This window comes from Oryctolagus cuniculus, chromosome 9 (assembly GCF_964237555.1).
Source record: "Oryctolagus cuniculus chromosome 9, mOryCun1.1, whole genome shotgun sequence".
In the NCBI taxonomy this organism is placed as follows: domain Eukaryota; kingdom Metazoa; phylum Chordata; class Mammalia; order Lagomorpha; family Leporidae; genus Oryctolagus; species Oryctolagus cuniculus.
The window spans coordinates 162623-186263 of NC_091440.1; the positions used below are offsets into that span (position 1 = coordinate 162623).

Below are 23641 nucleotides of genomic sequence, written 5' to 3' on the forward strand. Positions count from 1 at the left end.
GAGGGCAGTGGAAGATGGCCCAAATGGTTGGGCCCATGCACCCACATGGAGACCAGGAAGAAACACCTGGCTCCTGGCTTCGGATCAGCACAGCACCAGCTGTAGCAGCCATTTGGGGAGTGAACCAACGGAAGGAAGACCTTTCTCTCTGTCTCTCACTCTCTCACTGTCTATACTCTACCTGTCAAATAAAAAAAAAAAAAAAAAAAGAAAAGAAAGTGAAGTGGAGCAGCCAGGACATGAACCGATGCCCATATGAGATGCCAGCACTGCAGGCAGTGGTTTTACCTGCTATGACACAGTGTCAGCTCCAATTTATTTATTTTAAAGACAGAGTGACAGAAAGAGAGACAGACAGACAGACATAGGTAACTTCCTTTGGCTGGTTCACTCCCCCAAAGGCTCACAACAGCCAGGTATGGGCCGGGGTGAAGCCAGGAGCCTAGAACCCAATCCAGGTGTTCCATGTAGGTGGCAGGGACCCAAGTACTTGAGCCATCAGGTGCTGTCTCTCAGATGGGCATTAGCAGGAAGCTGGGATTGGAAGTGGAGCTGGAACTCACAGACGCTGACATTCTAAGTGGTGTCTTTATCACTGAACCAGATGCCTGCCCCTCACAATAAGCTTATCTTTCAAGCCCACTTACCCCAAGCTTTTTGAAGTGTTCCCTGTAGGTTGTTGCTTTTTTCTTCTTTGTCTGAGATGCTCTTTACCCAGAAACCTGACACGCACAACAGGGCGATGCCAGCCAGCAACAAGGAGGTGTGGTGGGGGACTCGGTGCCTGGTGTCTACACAGGCTCGGGCTGAGAGAGATGACTGTGGTCTGACAATGTATTCACACTCCCACCCCCAACCCTCCCCACATAGGCTTGCAGGGAGCAAGGGGTCTGAGTTTAGCCTTCACTTAAAAAAAAAAAAAAAGATTTATTTATTTATTTATTTATTTGAAAGGCAGATAATTACAGAGAGAGAGAGACAGAGAGAGAGAGAGAGAGAGAGAGAGAGAAATCTTCCATCCGTTCGTTCACTCTCCAAATGGCTGCAACAGCCTGAGCTGGGCTGATCCAAAGCCAGGAGCCAGGAGCGTCTTCTGGGTCTCCCACATGTGTGCAGGGGCCCAAGCCCTTGGGCCATCTTGTACTGCTTTCCCAGGCCATAGCAGAGAGTTGGATTGGAAGTAGAGCAGCTGGGACTCAAACTGGTGGCCATATGGGATGCCAGCACTGCAGGCTTTACCCGCTACACCACAGTGCTAGCCCCTACCTTCCACATTTTAAGAGAGACACCTCGTCCATTGAGGGATCTCTGAAGGGCTGGAAAGCCCCCAGATATCAAGGACTCAGGTGCTGTGCTAAGCTCCAGCTGTGAGAATCAGGTTTGCGCTGGATCCACCAAACAGTGCAGGGCCCCTTCCTCCGCAGGCTCCACTGGACTGCAGAAAAGCAAGTACAGGGAGAGCAACGCTATAGCAGCAGAGTGGAGAAAGGGTCTCTGAAGGTGGACGGACAGAAGCCACATACCGTTCCCAGGCATCCGGATAGGTCCAGAACAGCTGGAAGACTTACAGGCCTGCCAGATAACCTTCATCTTTTTTTTTTTAAGATTTATTTATTTATTTGAAAGAGTTATACAGAGAGAAAAGGAGAGGTAGAGAAAGAGAGAGGTCTTCCATCTGCTGGTCCACTCTCCAGTTGGCCATAATGGCCAGAGCTGAGCCAATCCAAAGCCAGGAGCCAGGAGCTTCTTCTGAGTCTCCCATGTGGGTACAGGGGCCCAAGGACTTGGGCCATCTTTCACTACTTTCCCAGGCCATAGCAGAGAGCTGGACTGGAAGTGGAGCAGCTGGTACTCAAACCATTGCCCATATGGGATGCCAGCTCTGCAGACAGCAGGGCTACCTGCTACGCTACAGCACTTGACCCAATCTTTATCTTTTAATGGTCAACTTGATACACTCACATTCCCAGGAGGCACCTGTCTCTTCCAGGACCAGGGCACATGCTAAGACCCCACCCTATTTGTTCATCCAATTAAAGTACTGCCTGTGTGTCATTAAAGAGGCTGAGAACAGGGGTGGGGCAGGGCAGGGGGGTTTCTTCACCATGTACACTTGGAAGTACCCCTCTCTTCTCTTTCATGGGCAACTCTCTGGTCCACTCATGATGAGTATTTCTCCATGTGGGGCACCCCACACTCAGTGAATGTATGTTTATTCTTTCACTGTTGAGTAAATCTTGTTCTCAATTGCGCAATGTACAAACGGATGCATCTCCTTTGAATTCTTAACTCTGTGGGGGCAGGGACCAGAATAGAGATCAAGATACTCAGGTCCACATCATAGCAAGTGGAGTCAGAGGAGTCACAGATCACCCCCCCAACTCAGAGGAGTCACAGACCACCCCCCCAGAGGAATCCATGGATCATACCCCCCATTCAGAAGAGTCCACAGGTCACCCCCCCAATCAAAAGAGTCCACAGGTCACTCCCCATACTCAGAGGAATCAACAGATCACCCCCAACACACTCAGAGGAGTCCACGTACCCCACAAACACTCAGAGGAGTCCACGTGCCCCCACACACTCACTCAGAGGAGTCCAGTAACCCCCACACACTCAGGGGAGTCCACTTATCACCCCCCACTCAGAGGAGTCCACATATCACCCCACACTCAGAGGAGTCCACGTGCCCCCACACACCTCAGAGGACTCCACGTACCCCACACACACTCAGGGGAGTCCAAGTACCCCACACACCTCAGAGGAGTCCACATACCCCCACACACACTCAGGGGAGTCCACGTGCCCCCCACACACTCAGAGGAGCCCATGTACCCCCCACACACTCAGAGGAGTCCAGTACCCCACACACACTAAGGGGAGTCCACGTATCACCCCCCACTCAGAGGAGTCCACGTGCCCCCACACACACCTTAGAGGAGTCCACGTGCCCCCCCCACACACTCAGAGGACTGCACGTACCCCACACACACTCAGGGGAGTCCACGTACCCCACACACCTCAGAGGAGTCCACATACCCCCACACACATTCAGGGGAGTCCACGTGCCCCCCCCCACACACTAAGAGGAGTCCACATGCCCCCCCCACACTCAGAGGAATCCACGTATCACCCCCCACTCGGAGGAGTCCACGTACCACACACATTCAGAGGAGTCCATGTACCCCACACACACTCATGGGAGTGCACATACCCCACACACACTCAGGGGAGTCTATGTATCACCTCCCACTCAGAGGAGTCCACGTATCCACACACACTCAGAGGAGTCCACGTACCCCATACACACTCAGAGGAGTCCACGTGCCCGCACACACTCAGAGGGGTCCACGTATCACCCCCCACTCGGAGGAGTCCACGTACCACACACACTCAGAGGAGTCCACGTGCCCCCCACACACTCAGAGGACTCCACATACCCCGCACACACTCAGAGGAGTCCACGTGTCCCCCATACACTCAGAGGAGTCCACGTGTCCCCCATACACTCAGAGGAGTCCACGTGCCCCCCACATACTCAGAGGAGTCCAGTACCCCCCACATGCTCAGGGGAGTCCACGTATCACCCCCCACTCAGAGGAGTCCATGTGCCCCCACACACACCTCAGAGGAGTCCATGTGCCCCCCACATACACTCAGAGGACTCCACGTACCCCACACACACTCAGGGGAGTCCACGTACCCCACACACCTCAGAGGAGTCCACATACCCCGCACACACTCAGAGGAGTCCACGTGCCCCCCACACACTCAGAGGAGTCCATGTACCCCCCACACACTCAGAGGAGTCCAGTACCCCACACACACTCAGGGCAGTTCACATATCACCCCCCAACTCAGAGGAGTCCACGTGCCCTCACACACACCTCAGAGGAGTCCACGTGCCCCCCCACACACTCAGAGGACTGCTCGTACCCCACACACACTCAGGGGAGTCCAAGTACCCCACACACACTCAGGGGAGTCCACATACCCCACACACACACCTCAGAGGACTCCACGTACCCCACACACACACTAAGAGGAGTCCATGTACCCCCCCACTCAGGGGAATCCACATATCACCCCCCACTCAGGGGAATCCACATATCACCCCCCATTCAGAGGAGTCCACGTGCCCCCTTCACACACTCAGGGGAGCCCATGTGCCCCCCACACACACTCAGAGGAGTCCACGTATCACCCCACACACTTGGAGGAGTCCATGTACCACACACACTCAGAGGAGTCCACATACCCACACACATTCAGAGGAGTCCACGTGCCCCCCTCACACACTCAGGGGAGCCCACGTGCCCCCCACACACACTCAGAGGAGTCCATGTACCACACACACTCAGAGGAGTCCATGTATCACCCCCCACTCAGAGGAATCCACGTACCCCACACACACTCAGAGGAGTCCACGTACCCCCACACACACTCAGGGGAGTCCACGTACCACACACACTCAGGGGAGTTCTCGTGCCCCCCTCACACACTCAGAGGAGTCCAGTACCCCACACACACTCAGGGGAGTCCTCATGCCCCCCTTACACACTCAGAGGCGTCCAAGTACCACACACAGAGGAGTCCACCTATCACCCCCTCTCAGAGGAGTTCATGTACCCACACACACTCAGAGGAGTCCTCGTGCCCCCCTCACACACTCAGAGGAGTCCATGTACCACACACACATCCAGAGGAGTCCATGTGCCCCCCCACACTCAGAGGAGTCCACGTACCCCACACACACCCAGAGGAGTCCATGTGCCCCCCCACACCCAGAGGAGTCCATGTGCCCCCCCACACTCAGAGGAGTCCACGTACCCCCCTCACACACCCAGAGGAGTCCATGTGCCCCCCCACACTCAGAGGAGTCCACGTACCCCCCTCACACACCCAGAGGAGTCCACGTGCCCCCCCACACTCAGAGGAGTCCACATATCACCCCTCTCAGAGGAGTCCATGTACCCCCCCACTCAGAGGAGTCCACGTGCCCCCCACACACACTCAGAGGAGTCCATGTACCCCCCCACTCAGGGGAATCCACATATCACCCCCCACTCAGGGGAATCCACATATCACCCCCCACTCAGAGGAGTCCACGTGCCCCGCACACTCAGAGGAGTCCACGTACCCCCTTCACACACTCAGAGGAGTGGAGTCCACATACCCCCCCCCACTCAGAGGAGTCCACGTACCCCTCCACACACTCAGGAGTCCACGTATCACCCCCTCTCAGAGGAGTCCATGTACCCCCCCTACTCAGAGGAGTCCACGTGCCCCCCACATACTCAGAGGAGTCCACTTGCCCCCCTCACACACCCAGAGGAGTCCACGTGCCCCCCCACACTCAGGAGTCCACGTATCACCCCCTCTCAGAGGAGTCCATGTACCCCCCCTACTCAGAGGAGTCCATATGCCCCCCACACACACTCAGAGGAGTCCACATACCCCCCCTCAGAGGAGTCCTAGGACCCATGGCTGTCGTCAGAAGTTCTGGTCTCTAAGCACACAGCTGTGCCCAGTGGTTCCCGTGCATTCAGAAGAAAACCAGCATCACAGAGGAGAGCAGGGAACCCTGGAGATAAACAACTGGCCTTGAGGGGACACCTGAGGCAGCAAACAGGAGAAAATCCACACCAGAAGCCTCAGTGTTTTCCTCAGAAAAACTGAAAAATACTGCACATCCACAGCGTGGGCATAGGAGACTGAAAGTGGCTGAGGGCGGCCAGCGCTGAGATGCAGCAGGCTCAGCAGCGTGTGATGCCGGCATCCCTGATGGGTGTCAGTTCATGCACGGCCACTCTACTTCAGCTCCCTGCCTGAGCACCTGGGAAAGCAGCAGACGTGGTCCAAGTCCTCGTGCCCCTGCACGAAGCTCCTGACTCCTGGCTTCAGCCTGGCCCAGCCCTGGCATTGCAGCCATTTGGGGAGTGAACCAGCAGATGGAAGGTCTCTTTCTCTGTGTCCCTCCTTTTCTCTCTGTAGGGACTCAGCCTTTCAAACAAACAAATAAGTCTTAAGAAAAGGGGGCTGGTGTAGTGGTTTCAGCCTCTGCCTACAGTGTCAGCATCCTATATGGGCACCAGTTCGTGTCCCAGTGGCTCCTCTCCTGATCCAGTTCTCTGCTATGGCCTGGGAAGGCAGTAGAAGATGCCCAAGTCCCTGGGCCTCTGCACTCACACGGGAGACCCAGGAGAAGCTCCTGGCTCCAGGCTTCATTTTGGCCCAGCTCCAGCTGTTGCAGCCATTTGGGGAGTGAACCGTGGGATGGAAGACCTTTCTCTCTGTCCCTCCCTCTGTCTATAACTCTACATCTCAAATAAATAAATAAATACATAAATAAAATCTTTAAAAAGAAAAGAGAAAATGGCTGAGGGCAAGAAAGAAATTTGAAGTACAGTTGAGAACTTAAATCCCACAAAAGAGATGAGTTCTGAGGTCCAGTGAGTCTTGGAGCACAAGAAGCGAGGTGAGGGAGAAGCAGGAAAGGGAGGAAAGAGTGGTGGATGACTTGTGGAGGAGCAAGCGTCTGATAGGAGTTTCAGCGGAAAAACAGAAGGGTGAGTGATTACTTAAAAATAGCAGGGAAATGTTCCCAGTGCAGGAAGAAGGTGACTCATCAGAGTGTGGGCCGCCGAGGGCTGACGAGGCAGGGGTGTGACGACCTCACACAGCCCAGCCAGAGGGAGCCGACAGGAAGGCGGAACCGGGTCCCAGGCAAAGCTGACGACCAGACAGGGTAATTAGGATGCCACGGTGTAAAATGGCAGAGTGGAAATATTTGCCCCTTTGTTCTTCTAGGGAAAAATGAAGCCCGTGAAGCCTGGAGCCACCTGCAAGTGCAGCCTGCAGCAGACAGAGGACGTGGGGAGAGCAGGCGGCTGGCTTGGTGTCCTCAGGCCTCTTTCGGCGATCCCCACATGAGCCCGCACGCAGGAGCAGCACCTTGGGGAGGTAGCTGGGGTAGTGTGGTGCTGGAACAGAGACATCCACCGTCATGGGGGCTCCTCCTGGCCAGACCTGGCTCTGATGCATCCCCCACCCCACTGTGAACCTGTGAACCTCTCATACGCCAGCTGTCTTGGGAGGACTTGTCCACTGTCCTGACTGGAAAGAAGCCATGAGAGACAAACAGGGCCAGAGCGAGTGACACCAGTGGCTGAAGGAGCAAAGATGGCTGCGAAGGGAATGCGAGCTGAGACCAAACTCACCTCCTGGAGCAAAGAGCTCCCTGCCAAAGTAGGGTACGATGCACAGCAGACATCGGAGCACTGAGCACAGGCTGTGGTGTGGACACAAGAGGCCAAAGGTCAATGTCATCAATAGGAGCACCTCGGGCTGACACACAGAGACTACCCCAGTGGCCGGTGTGCGGCACAGCAGGTTCAGCATCCCATACCAGAGCGCTGCTCCACTTCCAATCCAGCTGCCTGCTAGCGCACCTAGGAAAGCAGTGGATGATGGCCCAAATTCTTGGGCCCCTGCCACCCATATTGGAGACCAGGATGGATGTCCAAGCTTCTGGCTTCGGCCTGGCCCAGTCCTGCCTATTGCAGCCATTTGGGGAGTAAACCAGCAGATGATGGATCTCTCTCAGTCTCTTCCTCTCCTAATATTGCTCTGCCTTACAAACAAATTAATAAATCTTTTTTAAGAATAATCTCATTAATCACAAAGCAAAACACCACTGTGAACTCAGTGTGAGAATATTCCTTAAACAAAGTCACTCAGGGTTTGTGGTGGAGGGTGGGCAAAGCCTCACAGGACATGGTCCACAGGATTGTGGAGGTTTGTTCTGTGATGGACAGAAAGGCCTTGTTTGAAAGATGGACGAGTGAAGCCAAGGCTGTTCCAGACTTCAAGTCAACAAGCAGGAACGGCACAGCCATGCGAGCTGCCGGCAGAAAGAACCCAATACTGTGTGAGTTGGGCTAAGTCTGCAGAGTTCAGCTTTTTTTTTTTTTTTTTTTTTTTTTTTTTTTTTTTTTAAGATTTTATTTATTTTTATTTGAGAGGCAGAGTTACAGACAGTAACAGGGAGAGACAGAGAGAAAGGTCTTCTTTCCGTTGGTTCACTCCCCAAATGGCCACAACAGCTGGAGCTGCGCCAATTTGAAGCCAGGAGCCAGGCACCTCCTCCCGGTCTCCCACACTGGTTCAGGGGCCCAAGGACTCCCGCCATCTTCCACTGCTTTTCCAGGCCACAGCAGAGAGCTGGATGGGAAGAGAAGCAGCCGGGACTAGAACCGGTGCCCATATGGGATGCCGGTGCTACAGGCAGAGGATTAACCTACTGTGCCATGGTGCGGGCCCCAGAGTTCAGTTTTAACCTGGAGGTACCACGGTCTCTTGAAGTTTATGGGTACTTTTTTCTGTTTTTCTACCTAAACAGCTACCTGACTAAAAATTGCTCTTCAGAAAACAAAATTGCTTTGTTAAAAAATTATTTATTTGAAAGAGTTATGAGAGAGAGGCAGAGACAGAGACAAAGAACTCTTCCCTCTGCTGGTTCAGTTCACTCCCCAGATGGCCCCAATGGCGGTGACTGGGTCAGGCCAAAGTCAGGAGTTTAGAACTCCATCCTGATTCTTCACATGGCTGACAGAGACGCAAGCACTTGGGCCACCTCCCACTGCTTTCCCAGGTGCATTAGCAAGGAGCAGGATCAGAAGGGAAGCAGCCAGGACCTGAACTGGTGCTCATGTGGGATGTGGCCATCACAGGCAGCTGCTTAACCAGCTGCATCACAATCTGGCCCCAAGAGAAGATATCTTGAGAACTGCTAAAATTTAAACAATGATTTGGCTCCCAACTCACGGAAAAAAATTTTTAAGGATTTATTTATTTGAAAGGCAGAGTGACAGAGACAGAGACATCAAGAAAGATCTTCCATCTGCTGTTCACTCTCCAAATGACTGAAACGTCTGGGGCTGCGCCAGTCCAAAGCCAGGAGGAGCTTTTTCTGGGTCTCCTTCACAGGTGCAGGGGCCCAAGGACTTGAGCCATCTTCTGCTGCTTTTCGGGCACATCAGCAGGGTGCTGGATGGGAAGTGGAGCAGCTGGGGCTTGAACTGGTGCTCATTTGAGGTGCAGGCACCACAGGCAGCGACTTTACTCGCTGTGACACAGCACCAGTCCTCCACATAAATATTTAAACCCCAAATCATGTTGATGGCTCTGAGGGAGTAGAAACTTACTCCAGTTATGGTGCCTGGAGGGGTCTTTGGGAAGTGATTGGATTGGCCCGGTTGCCGGTTGCATGGCCAGCTCTTGGTGGCTCCATCAGGGAAGATCGTGTAGACAGGCTGCCCCCTGCAGCTTCTGCCACCCCCACCCTCAACAGGCGGCAGAGCAGAGGGGCTGCTGATCTCGGATTGTGAACCTTCCCAACCTTCTCTTCCCATGTAAGGAGCCTGTGTCAAGTCCTTAGCTCTGTTCACGAAAAGCTGAGTGACCCACAGGAAGCCCAGTGCTGTGCTGTGTGCTCTCTGCAGCCTTCCTCATGCTTCGTGTCTCAGGGGGGAAGTCTGCCGTGGAAACTGAGCCCCTGGTGGATGCACCAGCCAGGGGTTCCCATGGGGGAGGGGTCCAGGAGATGTGATTTGTCCTGCTTGACCCAGGATGCCCCGGTTGTTATTCCAGGACTCCCTTAGTCTCTGACATCCTGGGACTGTCAGTCCTGGGTGAATAAGGAAGTGTCACTTAGAAACGTCATGAAATCAAACACCTGGGGAGCCTGCTCCCTGGGACGGTGGTGGCACAGCTGAGGGTTGAAAGGCTGTGCCTGAGGTCTGTGAGGGCCTGGGCGGGAGAGAGGGAGCTGCTTATACCCCAGAAAGTGGGGAGAGCCTCAGTCTGCCACAGGCTTGGATCCCACGCCCTGCTGAGCCCAGTCAAATCCTGGCACCAGCAGTGCAGCTGCCATAGATCCGCACGTGAATGCGGTGCCAAGAAGTCAGCCCAGCAGCGCTGAGAGGAGCAAGCGTGTGCTTGGGGGTGGGGCTGGGGACATCACAGTGGTGTTCTGAGGCTGCGGGCCGGTCTCCTCCCTCATCTTCTGCTCTGCGAAAAGCTGCTGCAGGAAGAGAAGTGGATGGAAGGTGTAATGACACAAGTGCGTGTGCCCGAGTGCAGTCTTTTTTCTTATTTCTTAAGGAGAAAATCCGAGATGAAGTGAAGACCATGGCCTGCTGGCCAGTGTTGCAGCCCTGTCGTTCCAACTGCCTTATGGTGGAAACCGTGTTTGTGGGTCTCACTGTGTGCACTCACTGGGACTCTCAGTCAGCTTTAGTGGTCTCGGCAGGGGTCAGGATCATTTGAACAAATGACCATGGGGCTCCCCTGTGCAGTGGGGCAGATGTAACAGGCGCTGGCACGCGCAACACTGAGACAAGTGAGTGAGAAGCTTCGCGCCCTGCTCTTGCCATGGGGCCTGCTGCACAGGCAGCCTCGAGAGGCCCCAGTCACTCCTCACTTCCCGACACTCTGGAAAGGATTTTTTAAAAGATTTATTTATTTTTTTTTAAATATTTATTTATTTATTTATTAAAAGATTTTATTTATTTATTTGAGGGGTAGAGTTACAGACAGTGAGAGGGAGAAACAGAGAAAGGTCTTCCATCTGTTGGTTCACTCCCCAAATGGCCTCAACGGCTGGAGCTGTGCTGATCTGAAGTCAGGAGCCAGGTGCTTCTTCCCAGTCTCCCATGTGGGTGCAGGGTCCAAGCACTTGGGCCATCTTGTACTGCTTTTCCAGACCACAGCAGAGAGCTGGTTTGGAAGAGGAGCAGCTGGAACTAGAACTGGTGCCCATATGGGATGTTGGCACTACAGGCAGAGGATTAACCTACTGAGCCACGGCGCCAGCCCCTGGAAAGGAAATTAAAATGGGAATCAGCAGGCACACAGGCCTTGCAGAGTTTGAGTAGCCCTATAACTTGTCCTGGTGACTTACCCAGGAATTAAGCACCTCAGGGTGGTCTTGAGAAGTTAAATATAGCAAGATCTGGGAGGGGCTGGCCTCCTGGCAGCTCTCAGAGCCTCACAGAGAAGTCAGGTTGTAAAGGGCAGCTTGAATGGTGTTGGTTTTATAAGGTCTGTGAGCACACTAACTTGGCGGTGCGAACGTGAGAGGCCAGGGGAAGCTTCAGTCCACGTTCCCACCTGGGGTGGAGCCGCTGCCTCTGTGTCTTGCGTTCCCAGCCTGGTGCCTTAAACAACTCAGGAATTCCAGAAAACAAAGCTCAGTGAGCCTCGTGCCCTGGGTCTTCTCAAGTGCACTTTGAAACTCAAGAATTGAGGACCGAAAGGAAGTTCTGGAAGCATCACAAATAAGGTCACTGGCTTAGAAATTGTGCCTGTGGCTTCCCACGACCTCAGCACTGGGCACCCAGCAAACAGATCTCCTTCAGCAGGTTCTGGGCGTCCGCTGAGGCCAGCTGTTGAGCTGCGGGGGAGCCTTCTGGACGGCAGTGACTGTGCCCAAGCCAGCGGTCCTCACCCTTGTTATCCTCCTGGTTAGTCATGGTTCAGCCTCTCCTGGAGCTGTGCGTTTGAATGGGTGTGCAGGTAGCCGTGGGCGCTGGAGTGTGCGTGAAGGGAGGCCGGCCCGGAAAGCATGCAAGGAAGCTGCAGGGTGGCTCTGAGGAGATGTCGGCTCTCTCTGCTGCCCCTTTGAGGCAGAAGGGGTTTCCTGGCTGGGCCTGAGCGTTGGACTCTGTCCAGGGTGTTATAGGCCGTATCTGGGCACAGCTGACACCTGGGAGCCAGTGACTCCAGTATCCCTGGGCTTCGGGCCAGTCTGTCTTCAGATACAGATTCACCGGGATTTAAAAATGAAGTGCAAGAGGTTTCAAGACAAAGTGAACAAATAAAGCCCAGTTTGCCGTTCTGAGAGTGAATGACAGGGTGCCCTGTGGAGGCGGGACTTCATCTTCTCAGGAAGAGTGGCTGTGTGAATGTGTGTGGGATTGGCTGGGCGCTTCTGCAGGTAGGGCCACACTGCCGTGGCCACACCAGCACTCTGGCAGCATCAGCCCCTGCCACTGGCACCGTGATGGTTTTCATGACTTGCGGATTTATCAACTTCTCCAAGGAGCTAATTTCCAAATATTTCTGGAAAAAAAAATGGCAAAAGCATCATCCATGTGACTACAGATTAATGGAGTGCTGCCTGTGATTGCAAAGTGAGATGTGTTTTCACCCCAGTAAGTCTGGGAGTGACAGAGCAATCAGATAAATGCAGGGCAGGTGTGCTAGTCTTGCATGTTGCGGTAAAGCGATGGAGAGAGAGGGTGGGCTTGGGGATCTGATGCCAGAAGCCAGAGACGTTTGACGGGCATCACCTAAGCCAAGTCTGAGAGACGAAAGGCAGTGACAGGAGCCCTCCTGGGCAGAGAGGTCAGCAGAGCCTTCCCGGTGGAAAGTACAGCAAGGAGGCCGTGGGCCGCAGCAGGAAGCAGGGGAGCATGGGAGGCACAGATGGAAGAGCAGAGCACCCTGCCAAGGCGGAGGGCTGGGGGGCCAGCCGGGCCTCTGTGGAGGAGGCAGGCCTGGGCCAGCACAGGATCCGGAGATGTCCCAGCACTCAGTATTTGGCCACTAGGAATTCACATTCTAAGCCCCTGTGGTAGAGGCAGGTTCAGCACAGTCGCAGTGGGTGATGCGGGTGGGAGCCTCTGGCCTGCAGCCGCCCCAGCCACACAGCTGAGCCCGCGAGGCCACCTGCTGTGTGCGGCCCCTGCTGTGCTTTCTCCCCCTTGGCTCCCAGCAGTCGTCTCCCCGCCGCCTGGGCAGCAGGAGGTGACGAGGGCTGGGACCAGGTGCATGGTCAGCGCCCTGGCCAGGCTGAGCCGGCGTTGTCTCACGCTGCCTTCAATCCCTGCCCCATGAGGAAACAACGCCTCGGCACGGCCCAGGTGCCTCATGGAAGGGGAAGTGCTGGCTCTGAACGGCGGGCAGTCTCCAGGGCTGGGGTGGGGCTGTGACGATGACACCACCAGCGGCCGGCGACAGCAAATAGCTTTGGCCCGGGACCCTCGTGGGAGCTCTGGAAATGGCTCTCAAGCGACTGTCAGGCAGGCAGGGCGCCTGACACACAACCCCCCACAAATGGCCACTGGTCCTGGTGGCCCAGGATCACAGGCAGACTCTGTGGGCACCAGCGTGGGGCCAGGATCAGCCAGAACACCACCCTGAGGTCCATTTTAAAAAGTCAGAGGCTGGCGTTGTGGCACTCTGGCTAAGCCACCACTTTTGATGCTGGCATCCCATATCAGATTGCTGGTTCAAGTCCTGGCTACTCCATTTCTGACCCAGCTCCCTGCTAATGTGCCTGGGAAAGATGTAGAAGATGGCCCAGCTATTTGGCCAATCATGTGGGAGATCAGGATGGTCTTCCTGGCTGCTGGCTTTGACATTTGGGGAGTGAACGATTCCCTCTCTCTCAATATTGCTCTGCCTTTCAAGTGAAAAATTTGTTAAAAATTGAACCAGGCTAGTGTAAGTGAAGCTAACATAGAATGTAAAATGTTATTCTGTATCATTTCTTCTCTGCTAAGAACTGTCTCACAGGGGGCCGGGACTATGGCATAGCAGGTTAAGCCACTGACTACAGGTTAGTGTCCTAGCTGCTCTATTTCCAATCCAGCTCCTTGCTAATGGCCTGGGAAAGCAGGGAAAGATGTCCCAACTTCTTTGGCCCTTGCACCCATATGGGAGACTTGGCTTGCAGCCACTGGGGAACGAACCAGTGGACAGAAGATTTCTCTCCCTCTGCCTGTGCCTCTGCCTCTACTTCTCTGAAACGTTACCTTTCAAATAAATAATTAAAAAAAAAAACTGTTTCACAATGTATATTTGTGTGTGCGTGGGTATGTGTGTTGGGTGTGACCCAAACCATGTTTATTCTGTGGCTTCTTTAATAAGGAGTCCCATCAGTCCTGGGGCCGACACCTGCAGCTCTTTTCCTGCCTGCTGCTAGCTGGTGGCCACTCACCACCAGGGCAGCCGGGGTCCTGCTGGAAAGACTGGGAACAAGGCCCAGAGACCAAGAAGTTCTGGGAAAGAACGCCTGTGTGTGAGAGACAAGATGCAGACTAATGCCCTGAGGAGCCTGCCGGTGCCCTGCCCCACGCAGCCGGCAGCGTCACCACAGGGTGTTTCCTGCCATCAGACCACAAAGCAGCTCTGCGGTTTCTTCCGGCCTCAGCCTTCTCTCAGGACAACAAGGGGCCGCTCCCCCAGGGGGCTGCACGTGGCCAAGATGGGAAAACAGGAGGTCACGCCCTTCCTGCCAGGGGAGGTCCTGGTGCCCGCAGTAGAGGGCGGAGGCCACCCGGGCTGCAGCGAGAGCAGCGGGAGATGCAGCTGAGTCGCCCGTGCGCCACACCGCTGTCCTCCGAGGCGCCCGCGTGCCACGCTGCCCTTTGTTCTGGAGCAGTTGCAGAGTCCGCTGCAGTGGTGAGGAGCGAACCAGAGAGACCGGGGTCCCCTGGAGCCACCAGATGGTGCCTCAGGGACTCGCCAGTGACAGGACCCACACTGCTGAGACCCTGCTGCCTGTGAGGGCCCTCACGCAGAGCGTGGGAAATGGCATCGAAAGACAAGCTTATTGTGGTGCAAAAATCTTTGTGAGTGCAAGCACTGGGAGATGAGAACGTGTGAGTGAGTGTGAGAACGAGTGTGTGTGAGTGCATCCAGACCTGGGCAGCCCTAGCACGGTGTGGACATGTGTAAACATACAGGACACCTCCATCCTGCATGGCCACAGCCACCTTCCTCCCATTCCAGCCCTGAGGACCCACTCACCTGGCCCCCGGTTCAAGAATTTCCTTGTTTTGAGAACGCTGTGTTGCTGCAGCCAGGCGATCTGTGACCTTTCGCTCCCGATTCTCTCGAGGGCCGTCCAGGATGTGGCTGCATCAGCAGCTTGCTCCTCTGTCATGGAGCAGCTGCTGGGACGCAGGACGAAGACTGTTTCTAGTTCTTGGCTTTGGCAAATAAATCCGCAGTGAGCCCTGGTGTTTCTGTGTGCACGATGTCTTTATAAAAACATTTTCATTTATTTGTTTGTTTGCGAGACAGAGACAGAGAGACAGCTCCCCCGCCACTGGTTCACTCCTCAAGTGCCTGAAATGGGGATTCAATCTGGGTCTCCCGCACGGTTGCAGGAACCCTAGTATTTGAGCCTCACCTGCTTCCTCCCAGGGTGCACTTCCTCCCAGGGTGCACATCGGCAGGAAGTTGACAGTGGAGCTAAGACTTGAGCCAGGCACTCAGATATGGGATGCATGTGTCCCAGCCACTGTCTGAAGCGCTACGCCAAGCCCTCCTGATGCTGTCTTCTTCCTCCAGAGGAAAGGGCCCCGGGCCACACAGCGACAGGTGCCAGACTCTCCTGGTGCAAAGCCTTCGCTGTGCTGGGACGGTGCCGGCTGTGGACGGCAGCAGCCCAGACCCGGGCCCTCCACGGGGTCTGCTCCTGTGGTTGTGTAGCTGCAAACCCACCACGCGCTTACTTGGTGCCCGGCATCAGGAAGGTGCCGGAGGCCCGAGCTGTCCTTGCCCTTGTAAGAGTGACAAGCAAGCTACTGCTGTTCCCATTCACAGAACCTGGGCTGAGTGCTTCACACACACAGCATCCCAGGTCATCTACAGGCATGAAGGAGGCAGAGCATGTCGACCACGCATGTAGCCCGGCCGTGTCATGCTCAGGGTGCTGATGACTTGGGATTCATGAGTCCACGCCGCTGAGCTTCCCCCGTCTCTTTCCTGAGGATGCTGAGTGTGGGGGTTCCCCCCTCAGCAGGCTGCCAGCCTCTGCTCCTGGCTTCGGGGCCAGGATGGAGAGCTGGGGCCAGGCCTGTATGTGCAGAGGCCAAGGTCTCCACCGCACTCCAGGGTTTTCATGGACTGCTCCTGTCCATTAGGATTCTCTCTAATGCTGATCTTGCTGGCCTCACCGTTCCAGGCTGGACCAACTGCAGGCAGAGGGGAGGCTATGCAAAAGCCAGGCTTTCCAGGCATTTGGTAGCGGCTGTGTGGGCATTTTGTGGGGGCCGAGGTAAGGGGCTGTGTGGCATATTTCTCTCTCAGACCACAGGGCCTGGAAGGCTCTAGACAGAGCCTAGGTGTCCAGTCATCCTTTGTTAAATAAATGAATAAGTAAAAAAAAAATGCAAACACTCATTCAAACAAATTGTATGACTGCTCTATACAGTTTTATGTAAATGTTGACAAAACCTTGGAAGAAACCCAGAGAAATAAGCCATTTGTGGTACAGTGGTGGACACACATTTTTGCATTAAAAATTTTTTTCTTCTTCTTATTATTACATCGGGATTCTGCATCTGACTCTTAGAAGGGGAACTGTTCTTTCTGGCCACTGATGCCATCTGTTTTGCCTGATTTCAATGACACTTGTGTTGACACTTCCTGCTGCACTTGTCATTGACCTCCAGAGTGGCCCCCAAACAGGAAGTCAGGGGGTCGTACGCCGGACTTCCTGCAGCTCCAGGGATTTCTGCAGTCCTTTGGAACTTGTGAGAGAGCCTGTGGTGAGAGCTGGGGTGCCAGGAAACGGCTTTGGCAGGTGCCCCTCCTTTTACTCTCCTGTTCTAATTTTATGGAGAGTTGAGATGGGGGGAAAAACAAACAACCACCACCCCCACGCCTCCCCGCCACAGCTGAGAGGCTGAGAGGTGGAGCTGGAGCCCGCTGTTCAGTTCAGTTTTCAGAAAGCACCTGCAGGGCAGGCATCTGGCTCGGGGGCTAAGGCGCCACTTGAGACACCTGCAAACCACAGCGGAGGGCCTGGGTTTGAGTTCCAGCTCCACTCTCAAGTCCAGCTTCCTGCTGATGTGTGCACTGGGAGGCTATGGTGATGGCTCAAGAACCTGGGCCCTTGCCACCACGTGGGAGACTCAAAGAGAGTCCCTGGCTCCTGGTTTCTGTCTGGCCCAGGCCTGGGCTGTGGCAGGAGTTTGGGGAGTGAGTCAGGGGATGGAAAATCCATATCTCTGTAGCTCACAAATAAATAAATTTTTAAAATGTACATTAATTAAGAAAAGTATCTGGTTATTTGGCTAGTTATGGTCAAAAATAGGCCAGCGCTGTGGCTCAATAGGCTAATCCTCCGCCTGCGGTGACGGCACACCGGGTTCTAGTACCGGTCAGGGCACCGGATTCTGTCCCAGTCGCTCCTCTTCCTGTCCAGCTCTCTGCTGTGGCCCGGAAGGGCAGTGGAGGATGGCCCAAGTCCTTGGGCCCTGCACCCATATGGGAGACCAGGATAAGCACCTGGCTCCTGGCTTTGGATCAGCGCGGTGCGCCCACCGCAGCAGCCATTGCGGGGTGAACCAACAGAAAAGGAATACCTTTCTCTCTGTCTCTCTCTCTCACTGTCCACTCTGCCTGTCAAAGAAAGAAAGAAAGAAAGAAAGAAAGATAACAGGTGAACTTCCTAGTGACAAAAGGCAGTCATCTCAAGAGAACATCCTTCATAATCAACAACCAAGACATCAAGCAGGCCTCAGTGACGGGTAAATCCACTGAAACACCTGGGGTTTTATTTTACTGTTAGCTCATATCGACAGGTGCCAATCAAATAGCATCCAATAAAAACTTGCTTAAGGTTTTTATTAGTGAGGATAAGATAGACTTGGGGTATGCAGACAATTTCCTGATTTCACGGGCTCCGCCCCAGTATTCTCATTTGCTCAAGGATATCTGCACATCCCAGCTGTTTCACACAACTGCCGTCCAGGCTGCACCCTGGGGACCCCGGCCACCTCAGATGCCGCGGCAGGGAAGAGACAGGTGGCAGAGCACCTGGGGCTCCCTCAGCATCCAGCCCAGATGTGACGTGTGCCTCCACTCTCACTGCTAGGCACACAGTTCTCAGCTGAGATGTGGGAGGGTGGGAAGTGAGGCCTCCCACACCCAAGAAGATGAGGACTAGATCCTGGCGCACCCCACATCTCCTGAGTCAGGCTGGCAACTGGGCTTGCTGACCCCGAGCACTGGTCCGTAGACTCTCACAGCATCACCAGGACCTGGAGCACCTAAGGGGCCCCACTGGCCTCTCTCAGCACCCAGCGCCACACGACTTACTCCTTCTGGGCTCCTACAGACTTCCCTCGCAGCGCTGACTCCCAAGTGCCCGAACAAATTGCATCTGACATGATGGCTTGATGTGGCATCTCCAACATTTCTGTGAAACGTGTGTGGGAAACCACTAAATTCACTCAACAAACATCCATTGCTTATTTTCTATGTTCCAGGTGGTTGTGAGCTGAAAATACCCTTTCCTAACTTGTTGAATATTCCTTCTAAAAATCTCTAAAAAGTTTCTTGTCTTGCTCAGTTGGCTAAAATATCATCGTTTTTGAACAACCGATGCCTGCCTTTTGTGGGACACACGTACCTTGCCTGGATTGTACGTACTATTGAGCTGGAAGGCAGCCAAGGCACTCAGAGCTGAGCTTATGTCTACTGGTGGGGGGGGGGCTTTCTCATTATAGATTTTTTTAAAGGTTTATTTATTTATTTGAAAGTGTTACAGAGAGAGTTAGACACACACACACACACACACACACAGGGGACAGAGAGGGAGAGAGAGAGAGAATTTTCCATCCGCTGGTTCACTCCCCAAATGGCTACAATGGCCGGAACTGGGCCAATCTGAAGCCAGGATCCAGGAGCTTCTTCCGGGTCTCCCACATGGGTGCAGGGACCCAAGCACTTGGGCCATCTTCTACTACTTTCCCAGGCCACAGCAGAGAGCTGGATTGGAAGTGGAGCAGCCGAGACTCGAACCGGCGCCCATATGGGATGCTGGTACTGCAGGCCTGGGCTTTAATCTGCTGCACCACAGTGCAGGCCCCTCATTGTAGATGCTTGATACCAAGACTGCTTCCTTCAGTGCTTACTTTGTACCCTTTAAAATTAATCTGCTGTGCACTGGCCATTCATTTTATGCTGCTGCGATTCTTTGAAAGCAGACTGGTCGGGTGGAAATAATAACTGATCTAATAACGCTGTTTTGGCAATTACCAGATGGCGCCTTGCCGATGAGCTGGTTCTCAAGGGTGTTTGGCTGAGGACTCCATCTTGGGGCCAGCACTGTGGCACAGCAGGTGAGGCTGTCACCTGCGGCACTGGCATCCCATATTGGAGTGCTGGTTCGAGTCCTGTTGCCATCCAGCTCCCTGCTGAAGCTTCTGGGAAGGCAGCAGATGATGGACCAAGCACTTGGGCCCCTGCACTTGGGAGAGCAGGATGGAGCTCCTGGCTCCTGGCTTCAGCCTGGGCTAGCTCTGAACCAGTAAATACACCTCTCTTTCCTCTCTCTCTCTCTCTGCCTTTCAAACAAGCGAACAAGTAAGATTACATCCCAGAGAGCAAACGTAACCCTGAGTTACGGAAACACTGGAGATGCCATTGTTGTCACCTTTCGCTGTAGTCCCCCCCTACTTTCCTGTTTATTATCAGGGTTCTAAGGGAATATGTTCTAATAAAGAAACCCAGTGACCAACACGAACGGCACGCTGGTGGCCCAAGGAGCTAGGCTTTGCTGAGGAAGGATCTTGGGTATGGAGGGAATGGGAGGCCCTGCCCTGGAGCTGCCTCTGACGCACTGCCGAAGCGCAGGCACTGGCAGCAGGAGGCCAGCACCTGTTCCACCTGCCCTGGCACCCGGAGCCCAGCACAGACCTCTTCTCTGGGGAGCAGGGCCGCTCAGTTCTAACGGTGTGGCGGGGATGACCCGAACGCTAGATCTGGGGTGAGCTGTGACCCCAGCCTGACCCTATCCCGTTGTGTGGGTGGGTTCAGGAAGGCGCACATGTGCTCTGGGCTAGGCCTTGAGGGCAGCTGTGGGTCTCTGCTCCCAGCGTGGCAGCACCCGGGTCCTGGGCCATGGGCCGGAGCAGCTGACCTGTGCCGCAGAAGCGCCGGTGGCATCGGGAGGTGGTCGCTGTAGGCCGTTGGACACCCGTGGAGGGCACCCCCCAGCTCCTGGTGGGCACCTCCCTACCGCGGTCAGGAGCCATGAGTCCCAGAGAGGAGGGGGCGTGGAGGTCAGCCTGGTCACTGGGGTTGGGGGTGGGGAGGAGACGCGGAGAGGAAGGGGCTGCCCCTGCCGCACCAGGGAGGCTGGGGCTCCCTGTGGGCCGCCCAAGGGCCCCGGTTCCCCCTCGACCCCCGCAGGTCGTTGGCTCTTGCTTGGGGTTTGCCTCTCCGGCAGTTGAGGTTGGGCCCGGGGCTTTCCCTTCCCGGTTTGATGTTTTAATTTCTCTTCTTCCAGAAGCCTCGCGGATGTCAACAGCGGGTCTGGGCCCCGGGCGACCTCCGTTGCTCTCTTCCGCCCGGAGGGTCTCCGAGCCGGGTGGGCCAAGGCCGCCTCAGGTCGCCCCGCCTGGCCAGGCGGGTCCCCAGCGATCCCGCCTCTTAGGCCCACCCGCCCCCAGAGCCGGGACCAATGGGAAGCTGCGGCTGGGATGTGGGCGGAGTCTCTCAAACCCCGCCCCCCAGGAAATCGGCCAATGCGGAGCAGGGCCAGGGCCGTGGGCGGAGCCCCAGTCCTCGCCGCGGCCCTCAGCCAATGGGTGGACGTGTGGGCGGTGCCGGCGGCTGGGTCTGGGAGGCCGCAAAGCGCGACGGAGCGCGGAACGCGGGGCGCTGAGCGCGGCGCGGGCGCTGGGCCGGCGGCTCCCAGGCGCAGCATGGCGGTGGAGGAAGAGGGGTTACGCGTCTTCCAGAGCGTGAGGATCAAGATCGGTGAGTGCCCGCGGCAGCCGCCCAGGGAGCCGACCCTGCGCAGCTTTCGGCCGGTGGGTCCGCCGCGGAGGCGCCCTCCTGACTGCGCGCTCCCGGAGAGCCGAGCGGCCAGTGCCGCGTCCCCCACCTCGCCGGGGCCGGGCGGGTTCCTCCACGCCGGGGCGGGGGTCGCCTGTCAGGGGGCGTGCCTGCCCGTGTGTGGAGTGTGTGCAGGGTGTGTGTCTCTGTGTGTGCACGTGCATGCGCGAGCATGGGCCTGGCTGGACAACTGCACTGCAGGGGTCAAATTCACTGGGTTGGGGTCTCGCGTCTCCCCTTGCCACTTGGCCCGGAAGCTTCCTTTCTGGGGGCTGTGGATGCGCCGCTCCATCTTTGCGTGGGCGGGCGGCTGGCTGCTGTGTGTGTGTGTGTGTGTGTGTGTGCGCGCGCGCGCGCGCGTGTGGTGATGTAGCCTCTGGCTGACAGCCTGGAGCTGGCCTGACAGCCACCTAAACCGCCAGCACCTCCCCCCTTCCATTGAGAGCCGACCGTGGGAGCTCACAGTCACAGGGCCTGCCATTCAGGACCAGCTTTTCTCTGGGCAGCAGGAGTGCGGAGGGAATGACCAGGGAACCCAGAGTGGGCTGGGAGGAGCATGCGGAGGGCCGGCTCTGGACTTCCTGCTTCTATCTGGAGAGGCTCCCGCCGTTGTTTTGCCTTGGGACAGTGATAGCTCCCCCAGCCCCCAAACCCGGTGGTCTCCTGGAGTGACATCGATGAGGGGTGGGATGGGGTTCTCAGGACCGACCCAGAGTGTCCCGTCCTGGTGCCTGGAGGTCCTTCTGCCCCACTGCCCTGTGCTCCACATCCTGATCTATTCCCATGGGGGGAAGGGCCGCCAGGAGCTGTGCCAGGCACCAGTGACATTCGATGCTGCCCGAGGGATTCCAGCCACACGAATCAGTGTGTTTCCTGTCTGCTTTATTTGGTGCACAGATCATCGCGGGGTCGCTGTTTTGATCCTTGGCCCAGGGCACTGCAGATAGGAAGTGGCGGCCTGTGAGCTGTGATGGGAGCAGGAAGGGACCTCTGCTCACAGGGGAGCTGATGGGCGTCTGAGCGCGTGGGCAGGGCAGAGGCCAGTCCTGGGTCAGTTCTTTTGCTCAGTGAGTGGGCCCAGTGGATTGTGGGGGCTGCTGTGTCTCCTCACCCTCGGGGAGCGGGAGCGGTTCTGGGGAGATGGTGACTGGGGAAGGCGCCTGCCCTTCAGCCTCAGCCTCAAGGAAGGATTCCCATGCAGAGTTCAACAGAAGATTCACTTCTTTCCAGAATGTCCAGGGCGCAGCTTTGCTGGCCTGCCGTGCTGTTTGTGGGAGAAGCTGCCTGATTGGGCTGCCTCCCCCTCCCCACTGTGCACACTTTGAAAAGCTGTGAAATCCCCACACAGTGGAAGCTTAACCCAGTGCCCAGCGACTGGGGTGTTGGTTGCCTCTTGTCCCATGTGGGCACTGGGTGTCACTTGGTCCTCTGGTGTCCCTTGCCCCTTGTGTCTGGGAGCAGCAGCTGTGAGCCCTGGCAGCAGTGCACATGCACCTGCCCCTCTCTCCCCCTGCGAGGCTGGCTACAGGAGGGGTGTCTGTGTCTCGCTAGGGGGCAGGGGTGCGTGGGGAGCACAGCTGTGCATGCAGAGGTGAGGCACATCCCCAAGTTTGAGGCAGAAATGGTTGGAGGTGTGTTGCTGAGAGGAGGCCTGGGCCGAGGACTCTGCTGGCAGGCTGGGTGGGCTGGGCTTAGCCTTGTTTGGCACTCCCACTGGCAGAAGTCCCCCCACCCTTGGGAAGACCCGTCAGTGAGCGGGGAGCTGGGGGCGCCCCAGCCGGCTGTGGTGTGCAGAGCTCGTCACCTTCCTTCCCCGTCCTCCGTCTGTGGCCACCCTGGACTCTGTCTTCTCGTCTGCCTGAAGCCTCTGGCGTTCCGCGGGGCTGCAGCTGGCCTCTTGCTGTGCGTTCACCTCGGGTGCGCGGGGTGCCCGTGCAGCCTGCGGTGACTGTCGGGGTGACCCCTGCAGGCTCCTCCCCCGTCCCAGCCTGGTTTTCCAGCAGGAGGTGGTGGTGACTTCTGCATCCGGGGAACTTGCTCAGCTCAGATAAACACCCCGGAAAGGACAGGGAGGAGAGCAGTCCCCGCAGTCACACATCAGCAGTGTCTCTACGGTGCCACCTTAAGAAAGGACAGAACTTTGGGGGGGGTGGGGAGAGCTTTTTTAGGAATGGGAGCCTTGGCTTTCTAAACAGGTTTGGACTGTGTGCTGCTCCTTGGGTTCATTCAGAGGCTAATGCTGGGGAAGATGGGAAGAATCCCTTCCTTTTTCGCCTTCCTCTTTCGTTTCCCTTCCGCACTTTGCCAATGAGATGACACAGAAGAAAGCAGAGTAAACGTAGATGTTTTTCTGGCCATTGGCTGGAGCCCTGGTCCTGCAGAACCTGCTGCCCGCATTCGTATCTTGCTCAGCTCTTTCTTTGCACCCAGCAGTCAACACTGGGTCATCACGGGGGTCTGGGTGTGCGTGGGCCACGTGAGTGCCGCCCGGAGCAGGTGTGTGCTGTCTCTGAGCTGCCGGGCTGTGAGGAGCACTCTGAGAGTGCTTGGTCCTACAGTGCTCCCTGGGCACTGCCAGTGATGTTTTCCGTTGCCATAATATTTACCACTTGTTTTAAAAAGTGTCATCTCTGTTGATAAACATGTTCAATAAAGAGCAATAGTGCTTCTCTCAAGCTGTGTAAAAAATGGAAATAAATCCGTAGCCCTGCATTCCAGAACCAGGAGCTGTCTCTTGAGCCGCCCGAGTGTTAATGTCATCGTGCCGTCAAGCTGT

The 23641-nt window shown here is 55.8% G+C and overlaps 1 protein-coding gene and 2 long non-coding RNA genes across 5 annotated transcripts in view; 2 read left to right on the forward strand and 1 right to left on the reverse strand.

Annotated features, from left to right (window-relative positions):
• Positions 1-10520: 10520 nt before the first annotated feature.
• Positions 10521-15220, reverse strand: LOC138843668 (uncharacterized). The gene is made up of 2 exons (XR_011378593.1): positions 14818-15220; positions 10521-12123 (listed from the first exon to the last, which is right to left on the reverse strand). It is a non-coding gene; the product is annotated as an uncharacterized lncRNA (long non-coding RNA).
• On the forward strand, positions 14250-15033 carry LOC103346326 (uncharacterized). Its single transcript, XR_515772.3, has 2 exons — positions 14250-14639; positions 14800-15033. It is a non-coding gene; the product is annotated as an uncharacterized lncRNA (long non-coding RNA).
• A 5412-nt stretch (positions 15221-20632) lies between the features above and the next one.
• Positions 20633-23641, forward strand: part of RASA3 (RAS p21 protein activator 3) — a 121727-nt gene continuing 118718 nt past the window's right edge. For 2 of the 3 annotated variants that reach the window (XM_070048523.1, XM_070048522.1), the window contains exon 1: positions 20633-20787. Coding sequence is in view for 1 of the 3 variants with exons in the window: in XM_070048522.1 (XP_069904623.1) it covers positions 20733-20787 (55 nt within the window). In the remaining 2 variants the exon portion in view is untranslated. The remainder of the gene's footprint in view (positions 20788-23641) is intronic. The other variant, XM_070048524.1, reaches the window with a different exon arrangement.